The sequence below is a fragment of the Crocodylus siamensis genome, chromosome 5 (assembly GCF_052110815.1).
Source record: "Crocodylus siamensis isolate JL-2025a chromosome 5, ASM5211081v1, whole genome shotgun sequence".
Taxonomy (NCBI): Eukaryota; Metazoa; Chordata; order Crocodylia; family Crocodylidae; genus Crocodylus; species Crocodylus siamensis.
Genome location: NC_143399.1, coordinates 9,405,592 through 9,420,091, shown reverse-complemented (window position 1 = coordinate 9,420,091; position 14,500 = coordinate 9,405,592). Strand labels below are relative to the sequence as shown.

The 14,500-nt window shown below is 40.0% G+C and overlaps 1 protein-coding gene across 1 annotated transcript in view; it reads right to left on the bottom strand.

Moving 5' to 3' along the window:
• Positions 1–14,500, bottom strand: part of SCP2 (sterol carrier protein 2) — a 48,567-nt gene that overhangs the window by 11,304 nt on the left and 22,763 nt on the right. Inside the window, exons 11-12 of the mRNA XM_090047650.1 lie at positions 14,216–14,323; positions 4,113–4,266 (exon numbers count right to left, since the gene is read on the bottom strand). Of these exons, the coding sequence (XP_089903776.1) occupies positions 4,113–4,266; positions 14,216–14,323 (262 nt within the window). The remainder of the gene's footprint in view (positions 1–4,112; positions 4,267–14,215; positions 14,324–14,500) is intronic.

Here is a 14,500-nt window from a genome sequence, read left to right as displayed (position 1 = left end):
GCACAATGTAGGATTTTGGGATAAATGTTTATTTTTACATTTTCAGGTGCAAGCAAAAAGAAGTTTGGGCTGTAGACTTGTTTCCACCTCTTATCAGTAACCTACCAACAAGGTAACCTGTAATCTGGGTGTCAGTCTCATCAATGCTAAATAAAGAAAAAGGACTGTTTCCTGTCACTTGCATATGGCCTGCCTGTTAGTACACCCCAGTATGCCTCAGCCTTTTCCCCCACAGAGCAATTAAACTACTACTGACATTCAGCTTGTGGCACGCTATAAGCCCCAAGACTTTTTGAAGGGTTCTTGGCTAGAGTCTTCTCAGGAGGCCTGGCTGCAGGTTCTTCTGGAGTCTTGTCTGCTTTCTTAAAGAAAGTGTCCAAGGAAGTTTGGACAGACGTTCTCCAGGGAGATGAGCAACACAGCAAACATTGGATCAAGCACTGTAAAGTCGAAACTGAGGTCAGAAAGTTGAAACAGGGTGTCATTTATAAACGTAACTCGAAACGCTGCAAGTTGAGGACTGCCTGTACTGCAGCCTTGCAAGCTGCTCCCCATTTTAAGCTCCTCCTCTCTGCTCATCTGCAAGCTTTCCCATCCTTTCTGCAACGTCAGCATAGACTGCCTTTGTTTCTACTGTTACACTGCAGCTGGGAGTGTGCAGCCCCTTCTCCCCAAAGGCCAAGGACTTCCAGAACTTTTTCCTGGTTCAGAAAACAGCAGGAGGTTTAGCTGGAGCTCTAATCGCTGCACAGAGCTCTGAAAAGCTGGGCAAGAAAGGAGACAGGCATGCTGAAAACATGACAGATTTTAAAAATGGGAAAGGACAGGCACTGGGAACCTCTAGCAATAGAGTTCAAAACTACCAGACATTGCAACTGTTAAAAGGTAGTGCTATTATGAGATTGTTGCTAGAGATGATATGCCCTTCAGGGAGAATTGTTCTCTCTTACTGACAAAAAGTCAAGATTTTACAGGCAAGTTCAAATTGGATGTGGACAAGTGTAAAGCTGTGCCAAAAAGGCATCTTTTACTTGGAAGGCTTTGTAGGGTGGATGAAGCCACATGTATAGCTTATTACAAGATGCTGCATTATTAGGATTAAAATAAATGCATTGCGTTTTCCTAGAGGCAGGGATTTTTTGGTGATATCTTATTAAGCCAACTGTATAGCAGGGGGGAGATGAAACAAACAAGCCTTAAAGCCCATATTTCCATTTATCAAGTCACTTCAAGCCTACCTAAAGTTGTGCTCTTATTATCTGGCTGTATTTCCAGAGAAACGCATTAATAAAGCCACTAATCATAACATATTTTAAAATGCCTTTTTCAAAAAAAATAAATAAATAAAAATCAGTGCTTTTTACACCATTGTGAAATAAAAATTCCGATTAGGCTGTTTTTAACCATGAAGTGCAGCTACCTTTTCCCCAGTTATGCAACCAGTTGCACCACAGTTGCATAACGAAACAACGCAAACATCAAAGAAGTGCAGTTCTTCACTAGGCTAATCTTTGGCATGCCAAGTCTGTGGAAGGAAGTTACATAAAAGGCAGAGAGCAGCTGTCCACACTTCGTTTGCTATACTTTGCTTTAAGAATAGGGTGATCGTACATCCCAGTTTAATTGGGACAGTCCTGGATTCTATAGGCCGGTCCTGGCCAACTGGGCAAAAGTCCCAGGCCGCAGTCTGGCAAGGAGGTGGCGTGGTGCAGTGTGCCAGGCAGGCGGGAGGGCAGGCACCACCACCACCGTGCGGGAACAAGGCAAGAGGACATATGGTCACCCCGAGATGCCATATCTACACACAAGGAGAGCATTCCCATACTAACATATCTTGAAAGACATGCCTGCCTTCAAAGAGCCTGACATTTAAGAAGACAAAATGGATAAAAGGATGTCAGAAAAAGGACACTATGTAAACCATTTCTTGTGTTGCTTTATTGATGCCCGCTGCCAGATCTTCTGGGAGTCTATAAATTAAAATCAAATGTAAACATAAATATTAAGATAGCAACTCTGTCTGCTTTAACCAAAAAAAATCCTTGTTTAGTACTGCAAAGGTTAACCAGCACCCTGGGCAAACACAAATAGATGTCTCGTGCAAAGTAGCCTAAAGGTGACTGAATTCTGGCAGATTGATAAAAAGGATCAAACACTGCCAAGAACACCAGGCCACCAGTTGCCTTGTATAATGTTTTTGTTTTTATTTTCAGCTTTTCAAGCCTCTACATTAATGAAAATCAGGGAGGGGAGTGGTGACTGAAACAAAGTTTGAAGTGACCTAGTGTAATTAGTTTGAATTTTAACTACATTGCAAAAACATACTAAGAACCAAGAGAAGAAAGCATTCCTTGTCTCCCTCTTTGCGCTGGTGTACTTAACAGACTAATCTATTTTAAATCACAGCCTCCATGAAGATCAGCATTTTAAAACTATATTATATGACCACAAAAGATTCTGAAACAAAAACATTTTGGCCTGTTACTATAATACCACAGCTGCAGTGTTACAGTACAAGAGTATGGCATACCACTAGCCAAGACTGCATAAAACACAGGAAGGTTTAAGACTGCCACAATGAGTACAGCCATGTATATTACAAAATGGGGGAATTTCTTCATGACCCTAACCAGTAGGCACACAATAATAAAGGCTGCTCATTCTGATCATTTGATTTCCTATTTTTAAATCTTTCTAAATTCTTGGCCACGATCACCTGTGTCAGGAGTTCCTCAAGTTGTCTACCGCCATTCCCCCGCCCCCGCAGTTGCCTTTTTTTCACCATGCCTTTGTCCATAGATCATGGGACAGGAAAAATATACAAATGCAAATGGATTTATGGGTAGTTTTATTAATGTATGTAAATGTATCTTGCTCTTAATTCTTGTTTACTTAATTTTAAAAAATTCTGTAGCTTATCTCCCTTGTATAAAGACTCTCACAAGCCAATAATTCAAATTCTCTCTCCGTTGAAAGTCATGGTTCTTTAATAAATCTATTTGGTATCTACAATACTTTTTTCAAAGGGGAAGGTTCTTGCAAATGAGAAGAAACACCAAGAGCAAATATTCTACATACATTAGTTACTAAAGCCACGGGATAACTTCCTATCCACAAAAGTATACAAGAGCTCTACTGAATATTATTAATCCTTTCTCATTTATCAAGATTTCAGAAAGCACTAATGAACCTTACACTTCCTGGACTTTGAAATTCAAGCACGTCTCTGCAGCGAGGGATGAAATCCTGGCCTCAGTGAAGTCAATGACAAAAGTCCCTTAACTAAGAACTGCAGGGTCTTTCTGGTTAAAGTATGACACTTGGGTGTACTCGGTGAAAATAATCTTAGTCTATTACTTGTCCAGAAAGTGTCAGCAGTTATTTTTGTTTTATTCTATATTTTACATCCATGTAAGCCTAAAAAAACATTAAAATACAAATCTGACAGAAATCTCTGGTTACTGACTTTTGTACCAAGGAACTAGCACTTGTTACTTCAACAGTTTAAAATGAATTTCTTGTCCATGCAGTCTAGAGGATTTTGGAGTGCAGATGTATTAAATTTATAGCTTTTGTGCTGCTTTATGGCAATGTAAATTGCAGTCTTAAAATATCTGGATTTATTTTAGTTATAGGATATCAGTGCCAGCTTTGCAGATCCCTCTTCTGACCAATTGATTTGGGATCTGTGGACATGGAGGCTCACGCAAGAACACAATTCAGAAAATACAAGTAGCCTTCTAAACTAATGCAGAAACTAAATGAAAACTTTTCACTGAATGCAAAGTGAACAGCTGCACCTAAAGGCCGAGCAAGGGGTTTCCTTCAGAACTGTATTTCCTTGCATAGCTAGAGAGCATAAAAGAGTTTAAGCGGACTATTTAAGGTAATGAAATGACGCTAAAATGTGCAAAAATAAAATTAATTAGTTAAAACATCATCCAGTGCATGTTCTGGTTTCAGAGTGCAGAACCTCAAACCACATCACGATCAGGATCTGACAAGCTACAATACAAAGTACTCGAGCAAAATGTCGCCTGCATTACAGTGCAACGCTACATGCTCATCCATCGGGAGGCACAGATTTATATGTACAAATAAGACAAGCTTACCCTGCTGCTTCAGGGAACCCCATTCTGTACAGGGTCACAACTACAGCCCCACCAAGGCCTATGTTATGCTGCAGAGCAACCTTTGCACCAGGAACTTGCCTCTTCCCGGCTTCCCTTCTCAGCTGCCAGCACAGTTCAGCACACTGAGCCAGACCTACAAAATCGAACACAGAAAAGCAGATCTTGAATCACCTCGGACGGCTGGAACAGCAGAAGGACAGGAACCTATTACAAGGCAGGACTTCAGTAAACTAAGGACCCAAGCGATCAACATATTAAGAAACAAACCTAACGAGTTGTTTTTGATCTTTTCCCAAGATGGAGGGAGAGATCACACATCAGACCTTGGGTACTGCAGAAAGTATTGCAGTATTAGACTGTGGTTTTGACTGTCATACATCTGTTCTCTCCCCCTCTTCGTAGGAGTGTGTGTAAAGGCTGGGCTTAGGGAAATTCGTTTCAAACAAAGATACTATCCCAGATGAGGATATACTTTGTTATTATTAAAGAATATTTTAAAAGGGAGCACTAACTGTGGTCTGTAGATAAGATGCATCCCCCCAGTGTTTTTATTGTTTTGTCTTTTTTCCTAACAGGGAGAAAAAGAAAAATCAAGACAGAAGCAAACACTCCATAGACGTAACTAAAACATGAAAGGAAAAAGAAAAAGAAAGATTTACAATGCATCCAACAACTGCTAGCCTTGCACTTCTAAAGAGTCATATCATGTTATAAATACCCATGTTTCCATTTACTTGGAATGTTTCTTCCCAACATATCTGAACTCCCCCTGCTTTCCAACTCCTGGCATAGGAGTTGGCCATGATCAATTATCAACTTTCTTGAATTCGTTTCAGTAGGATATTCAAATTTTTAGGTTATTTAGATCAAGGTTGGTTGCATCAGAAGCTTCCTTCTTCTCCAGCGATACTGCCAACTACTCAAGTTGTTTCCAAACAAAGCCCTTCTGGGAATAATTAAATATATATTTTATTTGGATATAAGTATCTTGTTTGGAAACAAATGAAGTGGCTCACAAAACATGATCTATTGGTGGGAAACTGAACATTTCCAATCTAGACAGAATTTAAAGTGCAGCTAAACATCAGTTTACTAAAACACAGCAGTTAAAATTAAAATCTCACATATTAGTCTTAACGGGGAAGAGTAAGGGAAATATTTATCCAAGCTCCACCCAATATGGAATTAAACTGTGCAAATAATCATTTAAAAGGAAAAATGCTGCTGTTATATTGGCCTAAAGGAATTACCAAAATTAAGAAACAGCACCAGCGTTAAAGCAGAGATGGAGAACAGAACCAGGTCACAAGTCATTTAGGCTGTCTACACACATGCTCAGGGGCGAGGGGGCTGTTCTGATTACAGCAGGTTCTGGACAGCCACTCTAATTAAAACGGCTCGCTGTCACATGTATTAAGCCTCCTCACATTTTAAAGTGGCCATGGGATGCTTTATCTAAAGCTCATTCAACAAGGTTTAAATAAAGCGCCCCTGCAGCCCTTTTAAAACACGCAAGGGATTAATACATGCGATGGTGAGGTGACATGGGACTACTGTAATTAGAATGCGAAAGCATGTCTATAGGCAGCTTTAGTCCTGGCTAAACCTGTGATGTGGAGCTACCATGACTGCCTGCAGTAGTGTCTAGACACAGTGGCCAAAGCGTAAAAGCTTTTGTTTATACTGCTTGTCTTGGACCAAAAATGGTGGTTCTGAAAGGAGGGGGGGAAAAAAAAAAAAAGGAAAAGAAAAAGAAAAAGAAAATCAACTCCACTCCAATCTAGGAGAATGAATGCTTGTATGCTTTCCTGTGGCTTAACTCCTCTCAGGAACCACGGCAGTGCAGCAGCATGGGGAGCTGAGGGTGAATCTGGGGCTTTGCAATTTATTTCACCGATTTAGAAATAACTGGCTTTAATAACCAATATTATTTTCTTTCAAGAGAATAAAGTTTCCATACACTGAATTACCTATTTGAGATCTCAAAGTCTCTTATCCGACAAAATAAATGATTGGTTGTATTTTTCAGGGGATCCTAAGCAAAGCCTAGAAATCCTATTTGCTTAGAACACTAGCCACTCAAGTAAATCCTCAAATCTGCTTGGTCCCGGTCTTTCAAACCCAAGAAAAGTTATTGCATCCAAGTAACTTAGCAAAAGTGAAATGCACAACTTTGGAGAGGAATTCAATACCAAATCAGTATACACAGATTGGGCATACTCTGTAACACTAAGTATGAAAAAGAAATGCAGTGGATTTTCAATGTGGCTAAAAATGCAATTATCTTAGATCTTAAAGAATATGACATGATTAAGTGATATGACCCTGGTGTCCCGACTTAGCTTTTTGAAACCTACATCCCAGCCTGTTATTCTGCTCATTCTACTCTACTCCAGCAAAGCAGACTACAATCACTACTTTGTTTCCCTCCCATTCAAGGCACAGGCACAGGCACAGGCGCATGGCATGGAGCACCAACTACAGCTACGCAGGAGTGTAACAAGGAACACTAGCCCTGTTACTAGAAAGCAGGGCGGACCCTTTAAGGCCAGAGTCCTCAGAGTGCAGCCTGCCAGCAGGGGTTAAAGGGGAGCCCTGCAAAGACCTGAAAAGGGCACTGTCCACTATCAGACCAAGGGCTACAGTTCACGAGAGCTACATGAGACTAGGGAACTGTACAGGAGGAGTTGCTCAGACATGGAGAGCTAATCCTGAGAGCAGCGACTACACCTGTGGGACAGTGCTGCAGGTGGGAACTGTTCAAAAGAACTGCTGGTACAGCCAAGGAGACCTGTCATGAAGAAGGCTCATGCAATGCCCCGAGATAAAAAAAGGAAGAACTAGTTCAACACACCAAATCCAAGAACAAGAAGCTCTGGAGAGAAAAAAAAAAAAAAAAAAAAGCTTGGCAGGGGTAAGACCTTGCAAGCAAAAAGGTATCTAGGAAGCAGATCACTACAAGAAGCTGTCTTACAAAATCCCTGGGGTGAGGACGGTGGGAGAAGCTGTCAGGAGGAGGACTGTCAGAGTGATGAGGCTTGGTACTTCAGGCACAGAAAATGAAAGTTTTAACGATAGGGTATCTCATTCTGTTCTCATAAACAAACTGACCAGCTGTGATGTAGGTGATTACATGGTCAGGTGGGTGGCAAATTGGCTTAGGGGTCACACCCAGAGAGCGGTGGTGGATGGGTCGATATCGGCCAGGAAAGATGTGGGCAGTGCAGTCCTGCAAGGCTCGGTCCTTGGACCAGTGCTATTCAGTATCTTCATCAGCGACTTGGACAAGGGCGTGGAGAACACCCTGTCCAAGGTCACAGATGATACCAAATTATAGAGCAAAGTTAACACACCAGAGGGCAGGGAATGGACAGGTGGATCTGGACAGGTTGGAAAAATGGGCCAAACGAAATAGGATGCAGTTCAACAAAGACAAGTGCAAAGTGCTGCACCTGGGCAAAAAGAACCAACAGCACACTTACAGGTGTGGGGGCGACCTTCTCAGCAGCAGAAAGGGATCTTGGAGTCATCGTTGACTCCAAGATGAACACGGGTCGTCAGTGTGCCAAAGTGAGCAACAAGGTTAACTGCACTTTATCATGTATTAGCAGATGCATGATGAACAGGTCTGGGGAGGTGATGCTTCCCCTCTATGCGGCACTGGTCAGGCCGCAGTTGCAGTACCGCATCCAGTTCTGGGCGCCGCACTTCGAGAGGGATGCGGAGAACCTTGAGAGGGCTCAGAGGAGGCCACTCGTATGGTCAGAGGCCTGCAGGCAAGGTCCTACCAGGAGAGACTGAGGGGCCTGGATCTCTTCAGCCTCAGCAAGAGAAGGCTGAGAGGGGACTTTGTGGCTGCCTATGAATTCATCAGGGGAGGGCAGCAGGGAATAGGAGATGCTCTATTTACTAGGGCACCCCCTGGAATAACCAGGAACAATGGCCACAAATTGACGGCAGGCAGGTTTAGGTTGGACATTAGAAACAACTTCTTCACAGTAAAGGTTGCCAGAATCTGGAATGGGCTCCCAAGGGAGGTGGTGCTCTCCCCTACCCTGGGGGTCTTCAAGAGGAGACTGGACAAGCACCTAGCTGGGGTCGTCTGACCCTAGCGCTCTTTCTTGCCCAGGGCAGGGGGTCGGACTCGATGACCTACTAAAATCCCTTCCGACTCTAACATCTATGAACTCTCAAGTCGAGAACTGGAGACTGGGGTCCTCCAACAGGGAACAGCTGAATCTAACTTGTTACAGAATTTAAGAAATGTCCAAGGAATCTACCACTGGTTGCATTTAAATAAGTCAAACCCTGCTTTTAGACCCAATTTGGACTTGATGGAGGGACACTACTGCCCTGATAGATGAGGAAAGATGACCAACTGTATGAGCCAGGGTGCTGAATTAGTCACAGATGCTAGAGAACCCTCCAAGGCAAGACTCATTTATGTTCCCACAGGAGTGCATTGATATGGACAACCCCCCCTCCCCCAATTTCCTATGAATTTCAATAGAAATGCTAATTTCTGTGGCTAGTCAAAATCACAGTTCTGTTAAATATGGGATTGGGGTAAACAGTAGCAATCCAGACTATCTGAAGGGACAAAACTAATCTGCTTTCATCCACTCCCTACTGCTTCTCCCTAGAAAATAGAGTATGGGGTTGTAGAGCACAGACCTTCAAAGGAAAAAAAACCCCCAAACCCCCAAAAGTTCAAAGAAAAAGAAATCCCATTAAGAGCCATGGGCCCACAATGTGACAGGCCTCTTTGCAAGCACAGAAATGGCTGCTGGAAAAGCAGGGGCAGCAGAGACAAAGACAACTCATTAGCTATCAAGACAGGTATCAGGGAGTCGATTCAAGTTTAAGGCCCTGAGGAATGATCTGTAGGGTTCAGCATTCTGGCAGTAAAGGGAGACGTGGACTTGGGAGATCAAATTCCCATGCTTGTGCAAGAGAAACAAGTGAGAGCCAGGACTGCAGGGCTACATGGCATTATTACACCAGAGGGAGAAAGAGACCCAACTTAATTTAAATGACACAGAAAAAGACATGACATACAACATTAGACTTAAGGGGCTGCCTGAAATGCTAAAAGGATAAAACCCCTCTCCCAAAAGGAAGACGACTGACTCATTTTTAAATCTGAGCTCTCTCAAAGAACTGAGAGAAGAGAGAATACAGGCTGTGTTATTTGTTCCTCCTGGGCCCCTTAACAGAACACGAGAGCCAGTTGTGAAATTTCATCATCAATAGAAGACTTTAAATATAAAAAAAGCCTGAGAGCAAACAAAAACCTCCCCCAAAGGTCACAAGCTGAAGTTTTCCCAAGAGGTCTCTGCCTCAGCTTAATCACAAGAGAACACTAGGGAAAACTACAGCAGATCCTAGACAGAAAGTCTCTCTAACCTGGGATTCCCATTCAAAACTCTCAACTTAAAAAACCAGCAACAACAAAACAAAAAAACCCTCCACATTATACAGAAGGAAGATTTACAACTGAGCAGACATCTCGGACACAGAAAAAGATACTTCAGCACCTGAAATGCCTAAATTAGTAGCTCAGAAAGTTATGGCAGATACTAGGGAACACTTTGGCAACTGCAGAAATGAAGAGTGATGTGAAAATAAACCAAAAGGAAAAAGTTCCCTCAGTGGAATGTGCTTTGACTTGGGAAAAAAAACCAGCACTCTGAGTCTGCATTATGATTACTTAAGGTGTTTCAATAAAACCATTTATTACATTACAGGCAAGTGTAGAATCAACCGTTGGCAAAATTGCAGCAAAAAAGAGGAGATCTATGCATTTATGGGGATTGATCCAGTCAAAGACACTGGGATGCCAGTTGTAAACAGACATTACAGATTTTTTTGATTTTTTTTTAAAATCAAGTGATTCAATAACAATCCTTCTTGGGCCTCCTAACAGGAAGAGTCGCACTCAAAGAAATGAAGAATGAATCCCTTCTGTTACTTGCTTCCCAACTACTGATAGCCTCACTGGAAAAAAGAAAGATGCCTACAACTAGCAGAACATTTCCAAAAAGATGTATGAGACTTAATGAAAAACAAACAAAACACATTAGGTATGTAGGCAGCAGAGCAGAAGATACCTGGGTATCGGATTATAATATACTGAATATTAAAATTACACTCAGTGCTTACCCTCAAAAACCCCCCATAAATCACGTGTCCAGATATTTTGGGATATGTTTGATTGGCATGCAAAGCTGGATTACTAAGTAGCTGGTATGATCGCTCATTTCTCTAAAACTCCCACTAAACATGTCCTAGGTGGTACCTAGAAATTTCACTAATATGGAATACACTAAATATGTCTGCCCGATAAAGAGATGTAATGGTTACTACAGAATATTTGTCTAAAATATGAAACTAAACTTTGTTATAACTTTATCTGGTGTTTACATGGCTGATGCAAAACACTGCTTAGCTTCCTAAACAATCACTAAGGAAAAAACAAATGCAAGTGATCTTTAAACCTCAAATGGCTATTTACCAAGTTACACCGACTCAACTATTCAACATCTCTTTTCTGCTGTCCTTTTTTTTTTTTTAAAAACTTTATAAGTAGTTGTCATTTCTGTTTTAAGACACTAAGAATTAAATGCGGAGGTATTTACACTCTTCTCAGACCATAACTAAAGCAAGTGCGTTTCACTTTTGGCCTAGGATTTGTTGGTTTGTTTGAAATCCTACCAGCAGCTGGCTTCTAGACTAAAAATCTAAAATCAGCAGTTTGCAGACATATGGCATACATTTAAACCTGAGAAAAAAAAATATGAACTACATTCTTACAGACCTAAAAATTAGATACCAATCTATATTTAAGCATTCAAGTTTGCAAGCTGATGTTTAAAATACCTGCAAAACCAATGTTATTTCAGGAAGTTACATATAAATACTGCAAGAGGTTCTACGGTACTCCAAGATGAGAATATTCTTTTAAAGAAAGTCCCCAACTGGAAATATGCCTGTCAGTGGTAATATATGAACCTGAAAGAAACCCAGTTTACAGATTTAATGTACATCTCTCATTTTTCGTAAGCCATCATAATCCATCAAGCAACACCAAGGTGTTTATAGGGCAACAGAAGAGGGAGAAAAGATTGGCAGAAAAGAATTAAGAAGAGAGGAATTAATAACCTATGACATTTTCTTAAGAATAGAAAGGGGTGTTTTAAACTGGGCATCATGGAACTCAAAGTTCAATGACACATGAAAAGCTCTGGTTATGTTGGCATGATGTACAAATGAATGTACAGCAATAACAAAAACACCCCCAGCCCAGCCAAATAATTGATAAGAATATAGGGGAAGGTAGAAGTCACTACATTATGGCCCTGCAGTTACTTAAGAAGGTGACAGTTGTTTCAGATTTTACAAAGGGGTTCCATATATATGGTATTCAATTGTCACAAGATTAGTAGTGGTCACTCTCCTTATGCCAAATACTAACTTGCATTTTTCAGCAATAAAAATGAGCAAGTTTATTTTACTTTACATACTATTCCTCAGTAGTAAAACTACTTTCTGTTGTTAGATCATACAAGTTTTATCTCCAAAAAAGGAGTCTGTGCGTTCATCTACAATCAGTCCTAACAACACGGACATGTTCAGAGCAGGTACAATATGTTTTAGTGCCAGTAACTTTGTAAAGTAATGTGCTTAGCTGATAAAGATTAAAAAAAGGAGGGCAACTTTGCTAAATTTAAAAGCATTTTTAGTAGTAAAATAGAACTCCTTACAAGGCACACTGAACTAATGGCAATGCCAGCACACTGCACAAGGCTACTTATTGGTGCCTGTGGCATCACTAGAGAGGCAGGATGACAACCAAGGAGAAATTTCCTGCTCAGAATTAGGACTCTTGAAGGTATCTTGAATAGGGCATGCACAACAGCAGTCACCTTTGAAAATCCTGACCATTATTTTCCAGAATATTTCAATGTTATTCTTCTATTAGAAATTATGTAAATATGTTAAACATGAACTGATAAGGGAACCATGGACTAAAACATCTTTTATCACCTGGGGCAAGCATAAACAAAATAGTTCCCCTCTCAGTTAACAGTAGTGCTAAAAGTTAAAAGATGACAAATTAAACAGTAAATTGGCAAAGGATACACAAACATTTTTAAAAGCCTTTAGAAACTTTTCAAGTGACCAAACAGATGTTGGGAGAAAAGGGCATCCATACACACGCTCCAGAAGTGGGAAGACACTTTAATTAGAGCGGCTCTCTAATGAAAGCACCTGGAGCGTCTCGTATATCAGGGTCCCCATGTTTCAAAATGGTGGCCAGAGCACTTTATCTAAAGCTTGAATGAGCTTTAGTTAAACTGCCCCCACCACCATTTTTAAGCACAGGGATGCTGATACACAAGAAAAGCAGCTGGAGCGTGGTAATTGTCACACTAACACGGTAGTTATAACACACTGCTGCATTATAAATTACAACACATCAGAGCAGCCTTGCTGCTTGTGTACAGGCACCCAAAGTTACTGTAAGAATGGGATTTTAAGACTACAATTATCAAGTGGGGGGGGGGACGGGACAACAGAGCATAGAGGATGGAATTGAGGGCGAGTATCAAAAAAGGTGCAGGATTATTTTTACATTGGAACTGAAACACTACTTCCAGATGCCCTGAAGTGCGACCATCTGTTTAAGGTCAGAACTCTGACACATGTATCCAAACATATGAAGGTTAAGAAAAATTAAATAAACAAAATTCACGCACTAGAACAAACTCCTATACTGTCATCAACTGACACAGAAGGACTAATTTAAGAACAACATATTGAGCTTCTTTCATTTAGACTATAACTGAATAAGTCTTTACAGAAATATTAGACTCATCCAGAAAGGTATACTATGAAATACACATGAGTATGAAATAACCACATCCTGTTAAAGTATGTTTTCCACACCTATACTGGAAAAAGAAAACCCAATGAAAATTTTTAAAAGCAGACTAAAAACCCCATGATAGACCATCTTAAAAACAAAGCTGGGCTAGGTCTTGCTAAAAATTGCACTTATAAACCACAAGCATTTAACATCCAAAAAAGTCCCGTGAAATGCTAAACTAGAAGTTTCAAAGGAATGCATGGGAAGCTGGCTGAAGGAACAAATTCATATTTCAGCATAACCATAAAAGGTTTTTTAAAACAAGCATTTCAGAAGGCAAAAAGATAACATTCAACTGAAATACTCTGAACCTGTATTCACTGAGAAGGTAGACAAAAAGAATATTTCATATAAAACAATATTTTTAAAATTAATAGTTTGATTGCAATTGAGGAAGTATCTAGTAAGAAAAAAGTAAGTGCTTATACCACAATGTAAACTATGTTTAAGTCCTCCCTGCAGAGTACAAACATACATTTTGAATATAGTTTATTGAGAAATCAAAGAAAGGACAGATAGTTGTTTTGAATTTTAATGCTATTTTTTTTTAATTAACAGTGTAACTTGTCTCTTGAAAATATTTATATAACCTAAAACACATTAGCCCAAGCTATGCAAACAAATCTGCTGTCATTCTAGCTACCTAAGTATTCTATACAATGTGAAAATATCTTGTGCTTGAATTAAGTTTAAAAAAACCCCCTGAATTTCATATCTTTCCTTATGAAGAATTGTTTTTGATGTAAGCAGAAGTGATATCATCTAAAATCTTCTGTTATCCTGGTGGTGCTGAACTGCTTGTTTAGTTAATCAAGTGAAATGAGGAAAATAACTGCCTCTTTTGAGCTCAAAGGTGAAGAGAAATTAAAAGGCAATCTATATATTACATAAGACATGACAAAAGTCAAGAGTACATGAACCTCTGTTCATGCAATAAACTGACAGCAAAACAGCATCTCAGAATGTAAGATGTTTTCTTAGAAAACCAGATATATTACATTTGTGGATCCCAGTACTCCCTCTACACAGTGATTTTACAATCTTCAAAAACTTTGATAAGACTGTCAGTCAAGTCAAGATAAGATTGTCACATCAAGTTCAATCATCAGACCTCAAAAATCACTGCAAAAAAGGAAATATACACTTGTATTACCTGTGGCACCCAATGGGTGACCTTTTGAAATCAAGCCACCACTCGGATTTACGACCCATTTTCCACCATAAGTATTGTCTCCTCTGTCAACCAGTTCACCAGCTTGTCCTATAATACAGGATATGATAAGGGAAAAATGTGAAAAGACATCACAATACACTTTTATATCTTTCACTATTGCTTTATACATTTTAAGTCAGCCAAAACTAGGAAACTAAATATAACATTTTTGGAACAAATAAGACTTAACTGAATGATATAAACATTAACTGCTTCCAGTGTTTT